General features: G+C 43.0%; 1 protein-coding gene across 3 annotated transcripts in view; it reads left to right on the top strand.

Annotated features, from left to right (window-relative positions):
- Positions 1–24,170, top strand: part of HIVEP1 (HIVEP zinc finger 1) — a 530,052-nt gene that overhangs the window by 306,276 nt on the left and 199,606 nt on the right. For all 3 annotated transcript variants that reach the window (XM_078687878.1, XM_078687877.1, XM_078687880.1), the window contains one exon: positions 15,889–15,942. In XM_078687878.1, coding sequence (XP_078544004.1) covers positions 15,889–15,942 — 54 coding nt within the window. The remainder of the gene's footprint in view (positions 1–15,888; positions 15,943–24,170) is intronic.

A 24,170-nucleotide genomic window follows, 5' to 3' on the forward strand; every position in this document is an offset into this window, starting at 1 on the left:
AAGTACAATACATTTCGGCTAAAGAGAATGTCACTGCACATCTTCTCTCGAGGTTGCCAGTCAGTGATATGGACATTGTAGATCATGAAGACGACAAGGAAGATTGCTTTATAGCGAGCGTGAATGCTGTTGAGATTAAAGCATGTAATGAGATTGACTGGAGAAGGCTGATGATGAGATGGTGTTGAACAAGGTCAAAGAATTAGTTGTAAATAGTTGACCTAAGGAATGAAACGCGTGCTCTGAGACTCAACCGTTCTGTAAAATTAAGGAAGAACTCTCCATAGAGGATGGTGTGGTGATGAGATGTGACAAGTGTGTACCACCCTACACTATATGAGTTGTATTGGTTAACAATGCTCATGAGGTCCATCTTGGGTCAACCATGACTAAAAGAAGGGATAGGGCTCATCATTGGTTGCCATCTATTGATAGGGACATTGATTTGGTTCTGAAAGGATGTGTAGTTTGTAGCAGAGCAGAGAAGGGGGTTCAATATTGTGACACCACCTTTACAACCCATACCTTTACCTGAAAGGTCGTGCATGAAAATGGGCATTGACATGGTAGGTCCATTTAACTTTCTTCCATATCACTTGCATTATGCATTTGCACTAATGGACTACCATAGCAAATGGCCTGAGGTTCGTTTTTTTCAACTCCCATGGCTAACCATGCAGTGCGGTTTCTAAAACACATTTTCATGAGGGAGGGTTTTTCGGATTAGTTAGTTTTTGAATGCAATTTGTGAATCTTGAAATTGAAGGGTTTTTGAAAGAGGAAACATTTAAAGAGCGTACACTTTCATCCACAAACCAATGGATTAGTGGAAAGAATGATTAGAGTGGTGGAATGTATAAAGTGGGTCTAAAATCAATGGCTATGACACGAAGGAAGCGTTGAAGTCTATGTTGTGGTTTTATCGAACCACACCACATTCTCTCAACAAGGTGTCTTCTTTTGAGTTCCTTGAGGGTGCCGATCTACGTCGATACTTTATCCTGCGTGGTTGTCTAAAAGCTGTACAGAATAAAGTTATGAACAGTATTGGTCAGAAAGCCATGTGAAGTAGGGTGGAACAAGAACAGAATAAAATTAAAAATATGTATGACATTAAAATGGCTAACAAACAGCTAGTATTTTGCCCTTGTGATGTGGAACATGTAAAGAAAGTACATTTTGTGAAGAAAGGGATGTCGGCTACTCAGAGTAATTTACTGTCCAAAAAGCTTGTGGCAAAGCTGTAATGGTTCAGGGTGGACATTGGTAGAATGTCAAACATGGAGATGGAGGTAAATTTGCCGGCCCCATAAAAGGGTTCCACTGTTGTCGTATGTCTACAAGTGAAAAGTATTTACCACGGAAGCTGAGATGCATAGAATGCCTGTGTTTTCTATGCAAGATTCACATAATTTCATATGGGTTTCTGTGCATGATATGCATAATTTCATGTATTTTAGGGTTCTTTTTTAGTAGATACTCTTTTTTTATTAAGTTTATTATTTTGTGTTTATTTCGGGGTCCTGATTTAGTATCCTTTTTGGGATGGGGTTGACTGTGTTTTTGTCTTTGTGAAAAAAGGAGATATGATATTATGTTCTATGTCTTAAGTTGGTAGAATCCTCCAACTCATGGAACGTGGTTTGTGTGAGGTCATTGCTGTGCTCATTCAAGGAGCGTTCCACCGAAAGTCATATGAAGCGAATTCAGAGGACTGTACAGCGGTGGCTCTGTTACGGTTACAACTTGATATCCTGAGAGACAACTCACCTGAACTATGCTCATTTCGCAATAACATAGTCTGTATTCATGACTTTAGTGAGGCACTCTTCAACGCCATATTGGTAGAGTAGGAGCTCTTTGATTTAAAGCCTTCCCTGTGGAGCATTATGTGAGGGAAGAATTTGTTTTTAAAGGGCTAAACATGGGTAACCATAAAGATCCCTACTTGAATTCTGCATCCTCTCTCCACGTGTCCTTAACTATTTCCTTAACTTTAAAATGATAACATGTTGACACATGTAGAAGGATTTTAATATTCCATTTAAATGCCCTAGAGTAGATTTTAATTCAGAAGTTCATGTACCAATTTGTAGACAGTTCAAATTTAAAACCAATAGATATATGCTCCAATGGGTATTGAGACCACCTAAATATGTTGCCGTTAAAATGCTTCAATGATTACAGTACCCTTCGTAAACTGGCACTGTTTTTAAAATAGTTTTTATTGTGATTTCAATTTTAGGAAATGCTAAAACATGCGAAAAAAAATAAATTATCTGCAAAACATCTTATGAATGGCTATATAGGAGATATGGCCTAGTGGCAAGAGCTACCACCCTTTTAGCCTGGGGACCCAGTTTCAAATTCCGGGCTTCCGTTAATATTCCTGTGCCTAAAAATGTAATGTTTGTGAAATGTATTTGTGTAATCCCCAATTGATGTACACAATCTTGTAGATTGCCTCCCAACTCTCCCTGTATTGTACAGCGCCCTGTTGCTTCATAGCTAGGTTCACATATATAAATACCAATACATATATATATTCAAAGGTACTTCATTTTAGATTGAGTAACATTGTTTGTAAATCAGACCCAAGAAAGAGGCCGCCTTTTTAAAGCGCTGTGAAAACTGCAATGGGCTAAACTATTTTTACATACTGAAGGTTTTTAATGAATTGAATCTTTCTTCATATTTCAATTTATACAAACCACGTGCAGTGCTGATAGAACATTTCTGGGTTTATGTGTTGTATTTGAACATCTGAAACTACTTCTGCAACACTTTGTCTCATACCTTACAATTTTCAAATGGATTCGCTCCATCTCAGGAATCTCTTCATATCTTAAACTCCGCAACTCATTTGAACAACCAACCACCCATTTCAAGCTGCTACAGTTAAGTCTACTTTTGCACTGATGAAGCACATACTCTGGTCTCGCTTTTGTGTTAGCAGGCCCTGCATTGTTCCCTGCGTGCTGTGGACAGCCAGAGAAAATAACAAGCATTGGCATAGCCAATAGGTTTCGCCTTTGGGACCATATACTTGTTTAACCAGAGCTATTGGCTTTGCCAATGTCTTTAAGCTATGTTGTAGAGCATTGTGGCTGCTGGTAATCTTGTTGAAAAGTTGTAATAAAATAGTGTTATAAGCATTTTTGTTATCTTATATATAACCAAGAAAACATTATGTACAGCTGAATGACCGTATTAACAAAAGAATGAACATAAAAATGTCTTCTATTTTTTTTGTCTTTGCAATGCTGGCAACTTATTCCTGTTCTAATGCTGGTTTGTGATAGCTTTTTTTGGTTTGTTATTTGGGTGGGGGAGGTGCGGGGGGCATTAACAACGGGGGTGGAGGTTGGGAAATGGTACCTGAATTACAACACGAGCAGGGGACAGACACTAGGGAAGAATCAACAGATGGCAGATTCGGAGGGCAGAGTGAGGTGTTGCTGAGTTATGCTGAGGTGGTGCTGAGTGATGTGGAGAAGCGTGGCTCACTGGTTAGAGGAGGCAGACCTGAAGCAGAGGTCAGACCCGGGATCAGGGTTCAATTCCTGACGCGGCAGGGTCTTGAGCCCAAAATGTCCACGGACTCGATAATTCTCGCTTCGGTGCCTACTCGAAACACGGGTTCACACTCTGCAACTCTGGGCAATATCTTGCTTAATCTCCACTACGGCCCCCCGCGGCGGGATGCCTGGCTTTCACCTTGGGGATGCCCAGTAGGGGTTATCTCACAGGGAAACAGCCAGGACGGGTTCCCAAAGCAAAGCGCCTTGAGACCTTGCGGTGATAATGCGCTATATAAGAACCTTTGAATTGAATTGAATAGAATAGAATAGTGATGCTGAGGTGGTGGTGTGCTGGCGTGAAGCTGATGCTCAGGTGATGCTGAATGATACTGAGGTGGTGCTGAGTCATATTTGAGGTGGTGGTGTTGAACTGGTTGTCAGGTAGTGCTGAGTGATCCTGTGTAGGTGCTGTGATGAGGTGATGCTAAGGTGGTGCTGCAGTGAGTCTGAAGTGGTGCTGAATTGCTGCTGAGGTGGGGCTGCGCTGGTGATGGCTCACCGATGAGGTGGTGCTGTGCTGGTGTTGAGGTGGTGCTCTGGTAGTACTGTGCTGAAGCCAAGGTAGTGCTGCATTGATGCTAAGGTGGTGCTGCGGTGGTGGTGTGCTTGTGCGGAGGTGGTGCTGGGTGATGCTTTGCTGGTGCTCAGGTGGTGAGGTGCTGGTGCTCATGTGGTGCTGAGTGTGGCTGAGTTGGTGCTTAGATGATGATGCACTGGTGCGGAAGTGGTGCTACGTTAATGCTGAAGGGTTGCTGCTGAGGTGGTGCTGAGTTTACGATGCCGAAGTGGTGTCGAGTGACGCTGAGGAGATGCTTCGCTGGTGCTGAATGATGCTGCGCTGTTGCTGAATGATGCTGCGGTGGTGCTGAATGATGCTGCGGTGGTGCTGCTGAGTAGTGTTGCTGTGGAAGTGCTGAGTCATGCTGAGGTGGTTGTGCTGCGCTGGTGCTAAGGTGGTGCTGAGGGTTGCTGCTCTGGTGATGATGTGGGGCTGCGCCGGTGGTGCACTGATGCTGAGGTGTTGCTGTGCTGAGATGGTGCTGTACTGATGTTGAGGTGCTGCGCTGCTGCTGAGGGGGTGCTGTGCTGATGCTGAGACTGTGCTGAGTCATTTTGAGGTGGTGGTGCTGAGCTGGTGCTCAGGTGCTGTTGAGCTGGTGCTTAGGTAGTGCTGAGTCGATGCTGTACTGAGATGGTGCTGCGCTGATGCTGAGATAGTACTGCGATGCTGAAGTGTGCTGCGCAAGTGCTGCACTGATGATGAGGAGGCGCTGTGCTGAGATGGTGATATGCTGAGATGGTGTTGTACTGATGCTGAAGTGGTGCTGTTATACTGAGGTCGTGGAGTGCTTGTACGGAGGTGGTGCGCAGTTGGTACTGAGTGATGCTGAGGTGGTACTGTGCTGGTGCGGAGTGATGCTGAATTGGTGCTGAGGTGATGCTGCACTAATGCTGAAGTCGTTCTGCGTTGGTGCCGAGTTGCTGCTGAGGTGTGGCTGCACTGGTGGCAGTGCACTCATGCAGAGGTGGTGCTGTGCTGGAATCTGTGGTGGAGCTCAGTGATGCTGAGTGATGCTGTGGTGGTGCTACCCTGGTGCTGAGGTGATGCTGTGCTGAGATGATGCTGTGCTGATGCTGTGCTGATGCTGAGGTAGTGTGCGCTGATGTGGAGGTGGGGTTGTGTTGGTGCTGAGTTGCTGCTGAGGTGGGGCCGCGCTAGTGCTTCACTGGTGGTGGTGCACAGATGAGGAGGTGGTACTGGGCTGATGCTGAGATGGTGATGTGCTGATTCTGAGGTGGTGTGCTTGTGCAGAGGTGGTGGTCAGGTGGTGCTGAGTGGAACTGAGGTGGTTCTGAGTGATGCTGAGGTGGAGCTCAGGTGCTGCTGTGCTGGTGCTCAGGTTGTGCTTAGTGATGCTGAGTTGGTGCTGCGCTGGTGTTGAGATGGTAATGCGCTAATGCTAGAGTGGTGTTGCACTGGTGGTGCTGTGCTGATGCTGTGGTGATGCTGCGCTGGTGGTGGTGCACTGATGCAGAGGTGGTGCTGATGCTGTGATGGTGCACTGGTGGTGGAGGTGGTGCTGATGCTGAGGTAGTGTTGATTGATGCTGAGTAGATGCTGTGCTGGTGCCGTGCTAATGCTGAGGTGGTGATGTTGCACTGATACTGAGGTAGTGCTGTGCTGATAGTGAGGTGGTGCTGCACTGGTGCAGAGGTGGTGCTGTGCTGTTGCTGAGGTGGTGTGCTTGGACTGAGGTGGTGCAGTGGTGCTGTGTTGGGGTTGAGGTGGTGCTGCACTGGGGCTGAGTGATGCGGAGGTGGAGCTGTGCTGGTGTGGTGGTGCTCAGATGCTGCTTTGTGATGCTCTGGTGGTGCTGCTAGAGTAGTGCTGAGTGATGCCAACTGGTGCTGAAGTGGTGCTGCTCTGATGCTGAGATGGTGCTGCAGTGGTGTTGCCCTGTCTACTTGCAGGATATGTTGTTAAGTGACCTCACATTACATGCCGTATTCGAAGAGCATGAGGAGGCATCCTTTGATATTGGTTTTATTTCACCAATGACTGAAACCTAAAAGAAAGCATCAAAAGTTCAAAGTGCGCAACTTAAAGCTGCTTCCATTTTCATAAATTGAGCAATACCAGCATGTTTACCTCTTTAATTGAATCCAAATAATCACACTGCCAAAAGCACAATGTAAATATGTTGATCCTACCGCCGTCCGCCTTCTTTAACTACACTTCCATTAAGTAAGTATATTATTTAAGGGTTGGACATTTGAGCTAATGAAACCAAAAATCAAAAACAACATAGCTTACGGCTGAAAAAGCACTTGTGAAACCAAAGACGGTGGAAAACAAGATAAGGACATGATTTGCAATACTCGACTGAGCATGTTCAGAAAACCAAAACAGGCCAAGGCAAAAGAAAAAGTAGTGTGCCTAAGCTAACATATGGTTGATAGTGAAATGATCCATGTAGCTGGGCCAGTCTCCAGGGCATGATGAAAACAGCAAAAGGAGGAACAAATGTACACTTTTCACCGACGAAAACAAAGGAATTTCAAAAGGCACATGAAGTTATGAATCAAAACGGATGGACGTGCTGAAAGCCCATACAGTAGATACAGCATATCTCAAGATACAGCACATGCGCTGCCTAGGAGAGACCTAAAAACAAAGTGTTTGATGACAAGAGATGCCATCACTAATGCTAATCCAGTTGGGATGTATGTGGCTGCTCATGGAGTTTATCTTTTTTAGGGTCAAAAGCACCCAGCAGGTGCTCCCATCTCAGTTCTGCTTCTGGTCTGCTTGCATTTCTGGCACAGCCACATCTAGCATAGATTTTGGCCTGTGCAAACTTATTCAAATGATATCTCATTCTACTGTGGTCTGGTGATATGGGCGTTATCTCCATGGCAATGAAATTGCTATCATTGCAAGAAGCAGCACCAAGGCAATACATTTATTGTTGTGCTTGTCCCTCCTCTGCCGCTGCATGAGCCCTTTCAGACACGCTTTAAGGTTATCTGCATTGTGCTTGCGAGTCCACTCAATGATTTATCTGGTGATATCGGTCCACCTTTTTGTCTAATTATGACAAAGGACCATACCATATGAACAAACATAGCTTCCCTCTCCTTACATCTGGGGATATAAAGAGTGGTGTCTGCTAATACAACCTGTATTTTTTCAGAGGTTAAATATGTACAGTGAACCATACTAAACTGCATGAGTTTAAGCTGGCATTTATGGAAACTTTGTGTATGGATGTCATTGAGACACCTTTTGCAGGCATATTGATCTGCCCAATTTCTGTCTGTTACAGTGCATACTGAAATGCCCTACAGAAAACTTCAAAGATCTGTCAAAGACAAAATTGTCACACCTGAGCTTGAGAAGTATAAACTGATGCCACAAGACCCCGTTTACATTAGAGGTCATATCCTACTAGATTCACCTCTAGTGCATGCACCAGGTGAAAAAAGGTTTTAGTTAGTGGTACAGGGATACCCCTCCACCTAACATAGAAAGCAAGCAAATCAATGCTGCAGGCAAGCAAGTAGCCGTTGGTCCTGCCACACAATGGTGCATAGCCAACAGATGCCACTGGGAAGAGATGAGGAGTTGGTAAGTCTCCTTCCAGAGGCTTACGAAAAGCATGGAAAGAGCTCGTTCTTGAAGGACAAATTATTTCCCAAACCAACGTTCGGTGCTCCTCAGATGCAGTTGACACTGCCGCCGGAGGAACCAACCCTGGTGTTCTTCTCAAATTAGAGTATCTGTTCTTCCTGCTGGTGGTACAACAGCATCATCTCAGTGTGCTTTTTGACCGGGGAAACCTTTTGTAGTCCACAGGTGAACTCTACGATAGAAAAAATTAAGCAAGCTATTGATACAGCAGAAGCTATGGGGGCACTCCAAACCTCTCCGACAAGGTCAGGTTTCTGACGGTAACAAGCACATGCTGGAGCAATGTTACCAGCCGCCTCCCAGTGACCTCTGTATTAGCCACAGCAGCACTTTGAGGATTGTCTGTTATCCATTAAATACTTCAGAACTGTGATCAAGCCAGAGGCACCCAATGGAAGGGCACCGCTACCTTCAAGTAATGACTACACTCATTGCTCATGGCCACTCAATGTCTGTCCAGGAACACCGGAGGCTATACCTTCCCCAAAGGGAGAAAATAACATCGGGCAATTAGGTACACTCCATTGCTGCCCACAGCTTCTACCTGGAAATTCATTCCACACCACCCAACATTCTGCAGACAGAATTACAAGCATTTAAGAACGCATTTGAACCTGCACCACCACACCAGTGAAGATAGGGTGCCTATTCTTTTACTTTCTCATGCCCAAGAACATTGAGACGTTGCGGCTGGTACTCTACCTCCAGCTGCTTAATCAAAACTTCGCAGTCAAAGTACTTCAAAATTACAATTCTGTAAGACCTCAATCTGCTGCTCTGCATCAGCGATGGCATGGGGACCCCCAGTCTCAAAGAGGCCTACTTCCACACCCTCTCTCACCCAGCACACCAATATATCAGGCTTGTGGAATGCATTATCTGTTCAAAGTACTGCCATTTACACAATTGTCCCTAGAGTGTTCACCAAATGTATGGCAGTATTAGCAGAACATCTTTGGTGCAACACTATTCATGACTTCTCATACCTAAACATCTAGCTGGTAAAGAGCAACAGCCGGGCACATCTCTCGCTCACACTCTGCAAGCCAACTCATTTCACCATACTTTTGGGTTCACCGCCCAAGCCAAAACAAAAATACTACCATGACCCCAACAGACACAACCACTCTTGGGAGCCATACTCAATATGGTGACAGGCAAAGCATACCACAGCAACAAGAGTGATGGCATTTCTATGGATGGTTCCCCTTTACCAGACGTTGTGTCCATGGCAGTAAGAATGATAATGAACTGGTGGGAATGATGGCATCTCCCATTGAGACAGAACCAAATGCTCGGCTGCATATGCGCCCTTTTCAAGAGTGTGTTGTGAGACAGATATCACAAGTGACTGGTCTGTGGCAGGATATAATGGTGAAGGAGCCCAGAGTTCAGCACATACTGCAAAGGGGGAAGACCAAGAACTGTTGGCAATTCAGCTAGCACTTAAAGCATTTTGCACACAGAATACTGCTCACTAGCATAGACAAAAGGACCATCATGTGCTACCTGCAAAGAAGGAAAACACACTCAATAGAGTTGGTCAAGTTGGCACATACAGTATAGCACTTGGAAATTCATTATTAGGTCCTCCTCCCAGTGGATCAAACCCAGATGGTGGACAACAACTTTGCAGACCTGCTCAGTAGGATGAATCGGCAAAGACACATCTGATTGGTCCAACAATCCCTCCATCATTAAGGAAACTTCGTGGTAGATTTGTATGACAAGAACACAAAATCCCAAAAAGTTTGTCTCCATGTACCCTTTCTGTCTTTACAGAGCATGTAATCTATAGCAGCACATGGTGCAAAAAAAACATTAGTTACCTGTAGAACTCAGTCTACAACTTGTAGTGCTTATTGATTTGCATGTGCCCTTCCCCCTCCCTGTGTTTGAGCTCACGGTATGACATTTAAAATTCACTATTCTTGAAGTACATTTTTACATACCAGTACACATAGGCGTTCCTGCTTTGCATCATTACAAGCACTCATTTTCATCTGTATGGAAAAACGCACCGGCTAAGGTGGATTCTTACCCTGGTGCATTGTGGATTTCAAGGAAGTTCTCTTGAGTCGCCTCGAAACTGAAACCTCTACGAAAACAACTTGCAATGTCCATGTTTCATACTTTAGTGCTAGACTGGGGACCTGTTGAGGTACACGATAAGCCCACTTGGGTGAGATTGACATGTGGGTATACTACACTGGTTTACATTGGGTTTTCCTGACATGTATTTTTGTTGATCATCATATGCTCATAACTAGAGTGACCAGAATTTAAAGCAAAAAACAGGGACATTCCACAAAAATAGGACTATAATTTTACGTCAAGCGAGAGCACAGAATGACGGCGCTCCTCAGCAGAGAATTAAAAAACAGACAGTAAGAACATACATAAGATGCAATTTTTAAACCCAGTAGCTTGCCTGTGAATTAAATTGCTTTCTTGGAACAACTGCTAACTATCCCCGCTTTGTAAAAAAAAAAAAAAAACTCCCCCCGTTTTTAGTCGACCCTCTCCAAAAACCGGGACATAAGCTAAATTTCTCGAACTCTGCCCAGACAGCTGGTGAAAAACAGGGACCGCCCTGGCAAATCCGGGACTCCTGGTCACCCTACTCATAACATACTTTTTGATTTATTGTTGAGTAACTTCAATTTATGTTATATGCTTGAGGCATATGTTATTACCACTTGGGGGAGATATAAAGCCATGCCATTGATTCCCTCTGTTGCATTATTGCTGTTTTGTTATTATAATATTATGTTTGTAGACAAACAAGGTAACCTTCCAACATGGCGCTCAATTTGAAAAACATGGTTAGTCAAAAAGTTAGTCCTCTTTCCTTTTTTATCATTCACATTAATTGAGGTGGTTTGCACTTGAACCAATGAGAAAGACCTGAGGGCTGAAACGCGTTGCTGACCTGGTTTGATTTATTTTCATAGATCTTTTTTCAGTCCTATGTGCGTGTTTGATACATCTGAAAAGATTGTGTTGCTGAAGGATTGTTTTAACCAGGTTCTGTGCGAGACTCCTGTAGGTCAGGGCAGCTAAAGCGACTGTCAGTATTTTGAGAAATGTGTGTTTTAGTTGAGGATAACGTGCAAATATTTAAAATATATTTTTGCAACAAAGTGTATCATTCTAATTCAAAATTTAAAACTATAAAGCAAGTGGTAAGACAATGTAAAACCTATCTGAAAATGTATTTTCTTTTATAGTTCATTGGCACTATAAACATGTCCAAGAAATAAAATTAAGTGCAATGTAGAACAGTGTAAATATTTGCTGACCGAGTTCTGTGTTTATAAAAATGTTCATACACTAGGGAGGACTCATTAGTAGATACTTGCAAACGGAAGCTAAATATCTTCCAAATGAAGGCAGCACTGTGAATTACAGTCCGTGAAATACAAGCTTTGAAACCACTGGCAAACATTCAGTTAGTAGGCTTGCCAATGAGATATCTATATGCGCCTCGAGACCCTCACAGGTGATTTGCTGCTATCTATAAAGGTCTGATTGATTATTTATCAGTCCATATATACACACACACGCATAGATATACATACAGAGATTAAAGTGCTAGTATATGTATATCCCTCAACAAAAGTAATGCATACCATATTACATTCAACCAATCTGCATGTACAGTTCTTGCCAGGTTTTGTATGTGCAGTAGTTGTTACCAAATGTGTTTTAATAACAACCAGAACAGAAAAGAATACATCCATGAGGTAGTCTCTGTTATTTACAGGTGCATTTTAAATGTTGTGGTATTTGATACTGAGAGTTTTTAGCTATTTCGTTCGTTGTGCATGTTACAGAAGTTTCATTGTTGGAGAAAATAAATGAGAAGTGGGTGCCACAAACTCAAAACATGTTTAAAACTCTTAGATCCTTGGCTAATGTTTGCCAAACATCGCGTGCAAAATTGCTGCTGACAGATATTCTATCAGCCTGGCACGTATTTTAATGTGCATGCCAATTGAAATAATAAATGGGGAAAGTAGTGAAAGCTATATAATGTAAACAAATTCCTGGTACTATTTTTCTGTGAGAAAGGCGGCCACCCCAGCTATTATTGCATATTGAAAGAAAGGAGCGTGTTGGAATTGGCCCCCACCTGCCACCAGTTTTGGTTAACAAATGATCTTTCTGTTCCTTATGAATGAGTGCAACATAGCGCCTTGCCTGCTGCCTCGGTTACAAGCGGCAGCAATCGCCCCTCTTCAATTGAGTTGTTTAACCCAAAGGGAACAGCATTGTACTATTTGTGGAGCGATGAAGTATTTACTTACCGACGGCTTTCAAATGTTATGCTATTCCGCCATTGTTACAGTTTTTTTTTAAAGTTTATATGATTGTATGGATTTGTATAAGGCGCGATTCTAGCTACAAAGCAACGAAGTACTGCTTAATAGTGGAGATTAAGTGGTGACTGCAGAAGCTTATGTACCTGTATCTCTGTCAGATACAAGTGTTTTACCACACACCCACCCACCCGCCACCAATACCACCTCTTTGCAGCTGTACACTTTCAAAGAAGTGGCCTAAAGGCACCGCGTGGCATTAGAAGTGCAGCAATTATCGGAGATAAAATATGGGTACCACAGAAATATCTATTCACGATTGATTTCGTCCGAGATATGTGCTTATTTGAACACAAATTCGTTTCTACTCCTTGTGAAAGGCGCATTTAACCCGCGCGTTCATGGAGGAATTGCAAGCACTGAAGCGGTTGCTATTTATACAGGCCGTGAGCTCAGTTGAGGTCGCAGTGGTTCGAGTCCTGTGTGCTTGGAAGTAGATAAGTCACAGAAACATCCAGGAACCTGTCTGTGGACTACTCTGACGGCCTTACACCGTGTAATCGCCGACATGGTCATTAGCGTCACCCAGGATTGAGCGGGCTCACCGAACAGCACGGTGAAAGGGCAGACTTCTGGAAAGGCTTAGCAGTGTGTATATTTAGTGTTGCTTGCCCCCTAGTGGCTGCTTAAAGGAATGATACCTGAATTGTTTCAAAAAGAAGCCACGTTTTTGTAGGATGTGCAGTGTCGTAGTAGTTCGGCGATTAGTTAAGGCTTGACGAACGCTTTAAGTGCATGGATTTTATTGGCAGTGGCACTGAATACAAATATAAAGTTTCAACCACTTAATTGTTTATTTCAGTTAAACGCTTTCATGCATGTTTGTTTCTATATCACTCATCAAAGGCCCCACGTTTTCCGCTTGACCCTCATTAGGCGGTGCGTAACTGGGCCTCGAGGACGTGCGCTCAGGCCCTTTTATTAACAGGGTCACTTGACTGGTAGCACCTGAGATCAATGTGGGTGTGGGTGGGGCTGCTACATGACGTGTCCAGCAGGACACTACGCTCTTCACTCCACTCTCCTTTCCCATCCACTTGCCTTTCTCACTCTGTCTGCTTTTCCTCCTTACTTTTTTCTTCTCTCTACTTCAGTTCTTTCCACGTTTTTTCACTGTGTACACTCTCCTCCTACTAGTGTTCCCATGTCTCTGTTAGTCACCCTTCTCTCTCCTCCTCGTGCTCTTTTCACTGTCTGTCCTAATTTCTTTTCCTTCTAACCTTCTTGTGACCATGATCTCCATTGATTTGCCTCCCTCCTCCCTTCATTGTCACTTTTCCACTTTCTTTCAGCACCGGTGGAAACGTGTACATGAATATCAGACTTAAAAATGCTGGGCTTGTAACCACCTGCCTTTACTGTGTGGGTATTCCCCAGTGGCAGTAGCCACTGGGTAGTTCTAGTTAGGCTGGCATTTCCATAGGAAATGGCTTTCTTGTTTTGCTAATAACGTTGGCCTCATTTGACGAATCTTTACATATCTTTCCAAAAAGGTGCTAACTTTTGACTCGTTTAAGCATGGAACGTTTCGGGCTATCCATCAAGTGGGGCTGAGAAAAAAGGGGTGTCCCAAATTGCTAAATCCTCATGCATTTTCAATAGACTTCTTTAAGAAGTGCTATTGCAAAATCTGTTGAAATGAATTGCATCAAATTTGGCAGAAAGCTACAAATTGGTCCGCAGATTGAGCTTTTTGTGATTTGACGTAAATCCATTCAGTAGTTTTTGAGAAATCAAGGCAAAAAAATATTTGTGTATCTGGATGGGTAAAGAGTCCCTCGAACCCAGTTTAAAAAAATAGAGCATTCTGATTGACCCAAGGATCTTTTTGCCTTGGGCCATATCTCTCCCACAGGAATCAGGCTCCCACAGGAGCGAGAGCTGATTAGTTGCCAGCAAAAAGAGAAAAAATGTGTTGTCAGCCACTACAGAACTCAGGAAGTAAGTTCCTGTCCTGAATGTTTTATTAAGAATCATATCTTAAGAGGGGTCAGGGAAGGGATACCTTGCCCCTCTATGCCCCTTCTCCACCCCAAGGGTCAAGATAACAAATTTGCTATTTTTGCAGCAATCCTGCAGGACTCCTGCAGGATCACAGCACAAAAAAGCTCCAATATGGCAGCCCGAAGCGACGCCATCGACCGGGTCGATTTAATTAATTGGGGAGGCAGGCACTCCGCCACTATCCCTGAGCTGTATTCGGGACCAAGTTAAATAATATGGGAGGGGGGCATATGGATCTTCTCCCTAAAACTTATTCGGCCCCACATGCCCCATCCTCAGGGGCCCAATATAAGAAATATGGGGAGCGGAAGTGCACTGCCCCACCCTCCACTGGCTATAGTTGGCACCAGTACCTCATTGCATGGGTTCCATAGTATTGATTATGAGGAGGAGGTCCATACCCCAAGGCTGTCACTTAATTAAAAAAAAAGTGAGAGGGTAGCGCGGGTTCCCTCCCTGAGCCTTTAATGGCCTGGGGAACCCCTTCCCCCAGGGCCAACTCACTTGCTGTTTCCTGGGGAGACCATCCCCGGGACACAGCAGAACTTCAGTTTGCTCCCGTCTAGCGGGCGCATTTTAAAAACTACCCACAAAACAAAATCTGCTACCAACGGACAGAAGCTGTAAAAATGCTCCTGCCAGCTGGGAGAAGACTTGTTCTGTTTCTCTGCCCGCTTCAGTGCGGGAAGGGAAAGAGAATACAAGGTATTGGTCCCGCTTGGAGGGAGCAGCATAGCAGTTGGAGCTCAATTTTGACTCCTGTCTGCGATTGATAGATCATGTGCCTTGCATTTTGTGCACGGTCTTAAACATGGCGATTTTAAAGATACATTATCATCTATGATGATGCAGAACATAATGTCATCAGTAAATGAATCTCCCCCAAATTTTAAGAAGTCAGTGAGGGAAATTGACAAGGGATTTTACCTTTGTGGATCGGGTGACCAGATGATGGAGAAAAATGCTTTGAAGAGAGATCTCCAGACGAGATTTAAACCCTACTCATTAACCAGTGATAAACACTACTTTGCTACAAAACGTTCTGTAAGGAAATGTTTAGAATATATTGGAGTGGAGGGGTCTTTTCCCTACTTGGGCCAACTCCCAGTAGAGCGATCAAGGAACGTTATTTTGCAGTTCCGGATTTGGATCGATCCAGTTTGGAGAGTCTGTGGTTTTATAAAGAGTGTGCTGGTCAACAATGGCTACTGTATTTGTAGTTTGCAAGTTAAATATTCTGTAATTCATCTATTGTTATTGTTCCCTCTTTTTGGTGAGAATAAAAAGGTCTTGCACCCTTATTTTCCAAGGCCTGGATTAATAACGTGTTACAATACACTGGTCACTTTGTTGTAGCAGTTTGGAATGTGGTGTTGCTATTGCCAAGTAAATATTACTTATTCAAAAGAGCTTAAATTGCATTGGTGAAAATGAGTCATTGCAATTTTGTTATTGATGCACTTCATCAAACTCTGGAAATATCAATTAGGCTATCAAAGTTGATATTAGAAGTACTGTAATTTGCTAATTAGTAGCCCATTGCTATACTAAATAAATACAATTGTAGGTTCAAAATATATTCGCTTTTCAATAACCTCTTACGCTCATTACTTACACACTGTTCCTTAATTAGCCAATTTATGCTGACATTTGCCATACTTCTGATGTTTTAATTTTTTTTAAATGATTTATACATAACTGACATTTAATGTTTTTTCCTTCTTCACAGATAAAATTGAAGAAGCACAAAAAGAACTCCACAGTCCCGAAGACCTGCAAAAAGGTAAAAGTAACCTATTCTAAGTTCACATTAATAATAATGCAGTTAAATATGTTGTTGGTGACCGCTGTAGCCGGCTTACGTATGTAACTGACAAAGTGTCGTAGGGTTTCGAACGCATTTGCGTCTGGCCAAGCTTTATAAGGCTTATGAAGCATACAACATTGATCTTGGCTGATAGCCGCGTAAATAAAATCAACAATTTGCCTGGGCTCAACATTTTAAGCCTGGTAATATCGAAGGAGAATAGAGGTAGTCGGTACACTTAATCGACTGGAAGAAGGCATGCAATAAAGGGCCACTCGTTTACAGGTTCCTGGCTCCCTAACTCGCATGTCAGGTGCTACTTAGGAAGTTGCTTCTGTCTGTCTCTCAATCACTCAATATTTTATTCTGGAATCTTGACCTTCTTCTTGGGCGTTCACTCCAAGTAAGATTTTTCTCGCCAAAAAGGTTGCACTCATTTGGGAGCCCTGTTTTCCTTTTTTGGTGAAAGATTATTTGAGTTACACTTTCATATGTGATGCAGCACTAACCATACTGCATACAGTGTCTTTCGCTTATAAAATCAGTATAGCAACTCTGGTTAAAAGGGTGTGACCCCTGTCTTCAGTCAAAGAAATGCACTAGTCAAGGAATTGGCCTTTATTGTTAGGAGAAAATCGCTGTTCGTAGTGTGTAACAGTCTCTTGGGGAAACAGCGTTTACAACACTATAAACACAATGCAGTAACTTTACAACACGGTTGTTACCACAACGGCGTTGCTACCATGTGTGCCATTACACCGCACGTCCTATCAACGACTTGCTGTAGGGGTCATGCAACACCAGGGAATGTGTTGGATTTTAAATCCAACACCTTCCCTGCTGTTGCGCAAACTGGAGTAGAAATAGTAATTAATACTATTCCTAAGTCCAGCGCGTTCCCTACAGCAATTCGTTGAAACGAATTGCAATGTAATGGCAGGCGTGCTAGCAATGGGGTTGTTGTAACGACTGCCTTGTATAGCCATGCGTAGTGAATGTATGCGATGTAACGTCCTACATTTGTCTCTTGTTTTCCAACCTACTGACATTTGTAGGTTGAAGATAAGTGCTTGGCATATGTGAAAAGGTGTGCAGTTGATAAAATGCCTGACAATCTTACTCTTTATTACAGACTACTGATTTTATTTCTTTATTTTGTAATCTTACAGGATTCCAAGTAGACATTTTACAGCCAGTAATTGATTACAGTAGCTCTCATCAGGCCTAGAACTGTTAAAATGTGCCACAAGATCACTTTTTCTATCAATTTCGGTTTGTGACATCTGCTTCCGTCTAAACACCTTGGGCTAGATAGAAAAAAAATAATGTATCAATAGCTTATTTTAGGGATTCTAACAATTAATAAACAGTAATATACATAACATAAACATGCAAAGTACCCATGGAAACTTTAAGGCCAATCGGGGGAACTTCATTAGCATCTGAAAGGCAGCTTATGGTAGTTTGGTGCCATTGACCCTTTACCATTGAATGGAAAATCCAAAGGATTCACAACACCGCAGTGCATATGTAGCACTGTCAGTGGGGATTGCAGTGGACATGGGATCCATGGTTCTTCAGGTCCTGAGAACTTTGGTATTCATAAAGATGTGTGCAGACCTTGGTCTAGAGGGAAATTCAATAGGTGGGTTTACTCTAATGGAAATGTAACTCTTTTAATTATCCATAAACCCAGAGATGGTTTTTAACCACCCTCCCAGTACTTCAAAAAAATCAGAGGTTCGCCCAGGGCTCCTGCATGTGCTTTAGGGGACGAAAATGAGATTGGGATGGGGCTTAAACAGTTTCTGACCTTGTGTAGGCTTTTACTGTCAGCTCCTTCCTCTCCTCCTGGTCGCTTTCACCACCCTGCAAACCATTTCCCATTGTAGCATACCTTGATGCTGACAGTCAAGTGTGGGGGAGTCTGTGGTCAGATTGGAGGGATCCTGGCCTGTGCCTAATGTGGGCAGCTAAAAAGCAGGGGCAAGAGTTTGGCGAAAGAAGCATTCCTCAACCAATGTAAAAAAAAAAAGGGGTGAAAACCCGCTCTACAAATGTCTCCACATGTCTTATGATCGGCTATCTCACAGTGTCTGTGTTCTTTGCTTGCGCTCACCCTGCTCGACTACAACAACAGTGGTACGATAGCCTCACAAAAAGGGCCTGCGGATAGATAGATACCCGCAACAGAGAAGTCCACCACAGTAGGCATCTGCTGCAACTTACACTGATAAAGGCTCCTGAATTAGGACAGTCACTAGCGCAATTTGTAGCAAGAGTTTTTATTGGTTCTCTAAATCCAATAAAAATAATTAAATGGGTTAGGATAAATGTCGTAATTGTGGAAGGCATGTTGCAAAACAGATGTAAAGACAGCTCTTTCTGTGTGTCATATGTAACCTGGAACCGTGTCAAGTGAGCAGCAGAGGAATTATGCAAAGATCAGGATGTCCCTTCTTAACATATGAGCAAAACTCCTTACTGATAGGAAAAAAAGCACAGACAAACTCTAGAAAAACAGACTGATTGACGACCGTCCAGAAACCTATACTGCCAAAAAGAGATCTAAGCACACACACACACACACACACACACACACACACACACACAGGATAAAATCTGTCAACAGCGTGATCTGTAAAAAGCAGGCACTGAGAGATGCTTTTGTAGTGTCTTGAGATTGAGTGCCAGGACCCCTGTAGTTCTAGGCGGACTCTAATTAGGAATTATGTAATTTGCTGAGAGGTGGTAAGGTGTGGTTATCAAAGTTATGAGGCAATGCGCGCAGTGTCTGGTTGTATGTTGAAGAATAAAGACTTGTAATGCAGAGCTCCATGTGCTGTGTATTTCATTTGCATGCTCCCATGCTGGGGGGGGGGGGCACTACATCTGGCGAAGAGTAGGGGATCTGTGCCCCAAAGAATCAAGACTGCTCTCCCTTAGAGTTTGCAAAGGTACAGCAAACTGTTCGTGGGTGCCTAGTGCGCCCCAAATTGATGCAAAGCAAACTGTGGTTGGCTTATGTCGAGTCAAACCTCCCTTTCAGCCCATACACAGCTGCTGAAGAGCTTTCTGGTGGGTTTTTCAAGACACTTTTAAAGCCCACCACAATTTGAGGTTAAGGCCAAAAGAAGAGATACTGTGTCACGCAATAACACAGAGCCATCATCCATACAAAGCAAACGCTAAAGGCAGAGACAACCTGGTACAAAAAAAAAGATATATATTTACTGGCACAACCAAGTGAAGTGCTGTACAACCTCAAAATTGAGCGATCGACCAGGCCCAAACAACAGGGGTGTTGCGCGGAGAACGCTGCCTGACCAGCACGTACTTTTGATGGAGACAGAAGAGAGCGCACGGTACGATGCCGCTACATTCCTGAAGCTATCACCTTTTTTTTGACATGGCAAAGAAACAGAACATCGGTGCCAGGTGGGCTGCATGGATCGAAACGTTTGATGACTTCATAGACGCAGTAAGAAAATCATTAAATATCTCAAAAAAACCTTGCCGGTGATGGAGTGAAAGAAGTGCTAAAGAAAGTCTCACAAACAGATGCAATGTCGTGCCAAAAGATAAAAGAAGCATTGGAAGCCAAGGTCAATCTGACGTTGAATGTCAAATATGGAAGGTACATCTTCAACCAAGCACGACAGCAGGCTGGTGAAAAATGGGTGAGTTTTTTGAGTGACTTGACCCACTTATCAAACACTGTACGTTCTGTGATTTCAGTGATAAAGAAGCCATGCGCCTCAGAGTCATCAATGGTTCTCTCTCAGACTCTTAAGACGCATGCTGAGAGAGACACTTCGTTTGGAGGAAATGCTGATGGCCATGAGGGCAGAAAAATGCACAGATCGACAAGCTGCTGATAAGGAAGCAGGAACAACACGAAAGGAATCCGTGTTGATCACTAAAAGTAAGCATATTCTCCGGGTTTTGGGCCCAGACGCTGTGTAATTGCCAAGAGAATACGCCCTGCCGGCTGTAGGCAGCTGGGCTGTGTATTATGTTGTTCCCCCACACAATAAAAACGTTTGACTCTAAAAGTAAGCATAAATACAGAGCAGTTGCGCACAAGTCGATGTCTCCAAAGGAAGAAAAGGTATGCTTACGATGTGAGTTTTCATTTCTCCATGAAGGTAAATGTCCAGTCATTTGACAGACATGCAAGGGCTGCGGAAAAGAAAACCACTTTGTAATGGTCTGAAAAGTGAAGGAGAAGTCAAATGCGTCACAGCGAGGAGAGAAAATGGACACCAGAAGGTTCCAGAAGCATTCTCGCCGCGCCTAGAAGTCCAAAATGCAAAATCAGTTACGACAAGATGAAACAAAACAGGCCGTCGTCATCAGATTCATCATACAAAAGAAGATGGATGGATGTTTATGATATCTACCAAAGAACAATATGCACATGTAGGATTTACAACTTGGAAAAAAAATGTCTCATGATAAAAAACAAATGGAGGTAAAAGCAGCTCTATCCAATGAACAAATTATTGCTCTTATGAATGCAGATAAAGGCATGCTTATCCTCAAAGACATCATTACAACCCAATAGTAGTGACCCATTTGCTGATGATGTTGAATTTAAAAAATGTACAAGATGCACTCTTCATCACTCGAAGGTATGAGAGGCTCGCAAATAGTCATACCTGTGATCCTGAGACAGCAAATCATTGAACTGGCCCAAAAAAAGACATTGAAGCCTTCCAAAAGAGCCCTATGATACAGAGTGTGGTTACCTCGCCTAGATGAACAAGTTGAGAAAGAGCTGAACGAATGCTACATTTGTAACTGTTTTTCCCCCAAGCATTCATTGACCTTGTGTGAACTTGCTGTGCATGCCTGGGAGATAGTTTCAGTTGATTTCTTTGGGCCTATAGGAAATGGACATCGTGTCATGGTAGTCACTGGTGAACACTTACATTTTCCTTTGAAGGAAGACTTGTCATCAACAACCCATGACAGTCATTAAGCGGCTTGATAACATCTTTGTGAGGGGGGAAATCTAACAATGGCCCACCTTTTAATAGCAAAGATTTCAAGGGGTTTCTTGTTCGACTCAATGTCAAGCATCAAGAATACACCTCTCTGGCCCCAAGCCAATGGTGGTGTTGAACGATTCATGGGCACACTCAAGAAGGAATGGAATCGATCTCAACCATGCCATGTGTCAAGCGCTTTGTGCCTACAGATAAACTCCTCATTGCACAACTAGTGAGAGTCCTGCCACCTTGCTCTTTGGAAGATTCATCAGACCCAAATTACCACATTGTACATCATACCTTTTGATGAATGCTGATGAGGTTTGTGTCACAGACACTTTTCGAAAATGCTTGATGAAAAAATATTCTGATTAGTGCTGGGGCGCCAGGAAACAGCATGCAGAAAAGGGGGACTTGGTACTGATCAAAAAGAAAAGGAATCGAATAACTAAAAAATTCGATGTTGACCCTTTCAGGGTTGTAACTTGCAATGGACTCATGGTTGACAGCACATTGTCCAGGAAAGTTCATCACATGACACTTGTCACACTTTAAGCACCTACCTCTATGTCCATCAGCTCCTTATATCACGAGTGAGGCGACTCCCTCCTCCTACCTGTCCAGATCAAACATCTGAACCGATGCCTTCAGTACCTGATCAAGAGGCCTCTCAATTACCTCATACCACCCAATCTGGTTGACCAGTGTGAGCTCCTTGCCGACTCATTGAGGAACTATGATGCTAATGAAGTCTGTACTTTTTATTTATCAAAGGGGGGAATTTAGTGTCTGGAGATTATGAGCTCTAGGCCCCTGGCAGTTCTGGGTGGACTCTAAACAGGAATTTACTTAGTCTGCTGGAGGTGTTAAAATGTGGGTATGAAAGTTATGACACAATGCGTGGTTGTATGTTGAAGAATAAAGACGTGTATCACAGAGCTCCATGTGCGGTGTATACCATTTGCATGCTTTTGGACTGGGAAGAACGCTACAGATTTTTCCCACACTGCTCCACTTATAAAGACCTTTCAGGATACCTACCTCATCCACATTCAGCGAGAAAAATGAATCTTCAACTCAGTAAACTGAAGAAGAGAAACAGCATCATCTCTGGATGCTTGCAAGGAATATGTAGATAGCGTGCCAAAATGTTTGTTTTAGGGTGCTTTAAACATGCTGTTTTAAATTGTCTGCAAAGTAACACAACCACTCTTGAAGAGTATGGACTATTTAATGCATTTACATGTTTAATTTTCAGCATTCGTCTTACTTGCTAGGCAAATAAAGTACCTTCTGTTGCATTGTATATAAACCTCTGGGCACCAATTTAACCTCTGAATCACCCATAGGCAGAAGGTAGGTTCTGCATCTTAGCATAGCTTTTGGCTGACGGTTAGAAGCTCAGGATATAGATGACCTAGACCAGAGGCCAAGCATTCTATTCCGCTACGTAACCGTAGACTAGGATAGTGGTGCAAGCTCTTACCTAAATCTGTGTGCCATGTCTATTCCTATTACTTGAGAAATTCAAGCGAATTGCTACGCTTTTGCATCCATTCATCTATCATAGAGAGGGAGATTTAGTAGGTGCAGTAGATCCCAAGCCCTATTTCCATATCTTCTGATATCAGTGTTACTGGAGAGTTCTCTCTTCTCATTATATATTAACGGGGTAGTGCAATATTTTGAAAATTATCCCACGGATGCTCCATCATTAGCCGGGATGAAGATCCTGTTGCTCATGTTTGCAGACGATACCCTTATAATTTCAAAGACTCGAAAGGGCATTCAGTGTGCCCTCTCAAGACTCGAGGAGTTCTGTCAGGACCATGACTTCCTAGTTAATGTAGATAAAACAAAATACATGGTCCTACACAAAACCAGGACTATTAAGGGTAGGGTCGTGATGAAGGAAGGTACCCTGGAACAAACAGAGGTTTTTCCTTATTTAAGGGTAACCATTGGTAATAAATTGAGTTGGAAGCCTCAAATAGATTTGCTCACAGCCAAGCATGCCCAACTATCAGGAGCCTTTCTAAAGGAGCACCGACTATCACACACCAAACCTATTGCTCCAGCATTAGAAATGTATTCCTCAAAGATTAGTGCCTCGATATTGTATGGTTCTGAATTGTGGGGGTTATGCCAATATAGATTTATTGGTATTAGCGCAAAATAAATTTCTTAGATCATTGATTGGCCTCCCGCAATCCACCCCATTGTTGCCCTTGTTTTTAGATCTGGGCTGCTTCTCTATTGAGGATGTGACTCATTTTCGGCCTCTGGCCTATTGGAGAAGGCTATGGGTTACACCAGAGCTCTCGCACTACGCCCAAGCCATAATGGAAGTTAGGGAGGCTGATGGTATGAGCAAAATCATGTGGCTAAATCGGTTAAAGACCACTCTTTGTGATATGGGGATGACACGTTTATGGGCATCCCCAGTTGATAATGTATTTCCATCAAAAACTGAATTTAAGGCAGCATATTGGAATATATTGGTTACGAGGAGATTTGCTGCATTAATGTGTCCTTCTCTGTCCAGAGACGTTCTTGAGTTCAAACATGAAGTGAAATATGAAGGGTACTGGGATCTGATCACCACCCCTAAAGATAGGAAACTTTATCACCAGTTTAGGGTGGGTTCACTCCCTACTAATGTATTTAGCAGCAACTGGTGTAGGTCGAATAGTGGCAATTGTTTATTTTGTCCTAATCCCCGCGAATCATTGGCACATAGTTTGTTCGCCAGTCCAGCCTACAGAAAACCTAGGCCTAGATGTTTGAAACCAGTATGTCTAAATCTGGGGACGAGATCAAGTAGCGAGGCATTCAGGATTTTAAAAACGTCTACTGAAGAATACATTGTGATTGCCGTCGCTAAGTTTCTGGGCTGGGCATAGGTGATTCGTTCATAGGGAAAGACCTGCTAGTGAATATATTAGGTACTATAAAAAAAAAATTCCGGAAGATTGCCTGTGTATATGTATTTTTTAATATGTTGTCAAAATGAACTAAATTTGATTGCACATGAATTAAGGAAATAGGGTCATTACAGGAAGCAGCCCTCTTGTGGTGAACTTTTTAGCTGATATGCTATTTTAGTTGTTTTTAGGTATTTATTGTATAATCATGTATTTTAAAGGAAATGGTAACTTAAATCCATGTAAAACACAAGTATGTTTAATTTGGTTATATAAATAAAAAATA

The sequence above is a fragment of the Lissotriton helveticus genome, chromosome 4_1, assembly GCF_964261635.1.
Source record: "Lissotriton helveticus chromosome 4_1, aLisHel1.1, whole genome shotgun sequence".
Classification (NCBI taxonomy): domain Eukaryota; kingdom Metazoa; phylum Chordata; class Amphibia; order Caudata; family Salamandridae; genus Lissotriton; species Lissotriton helveticus.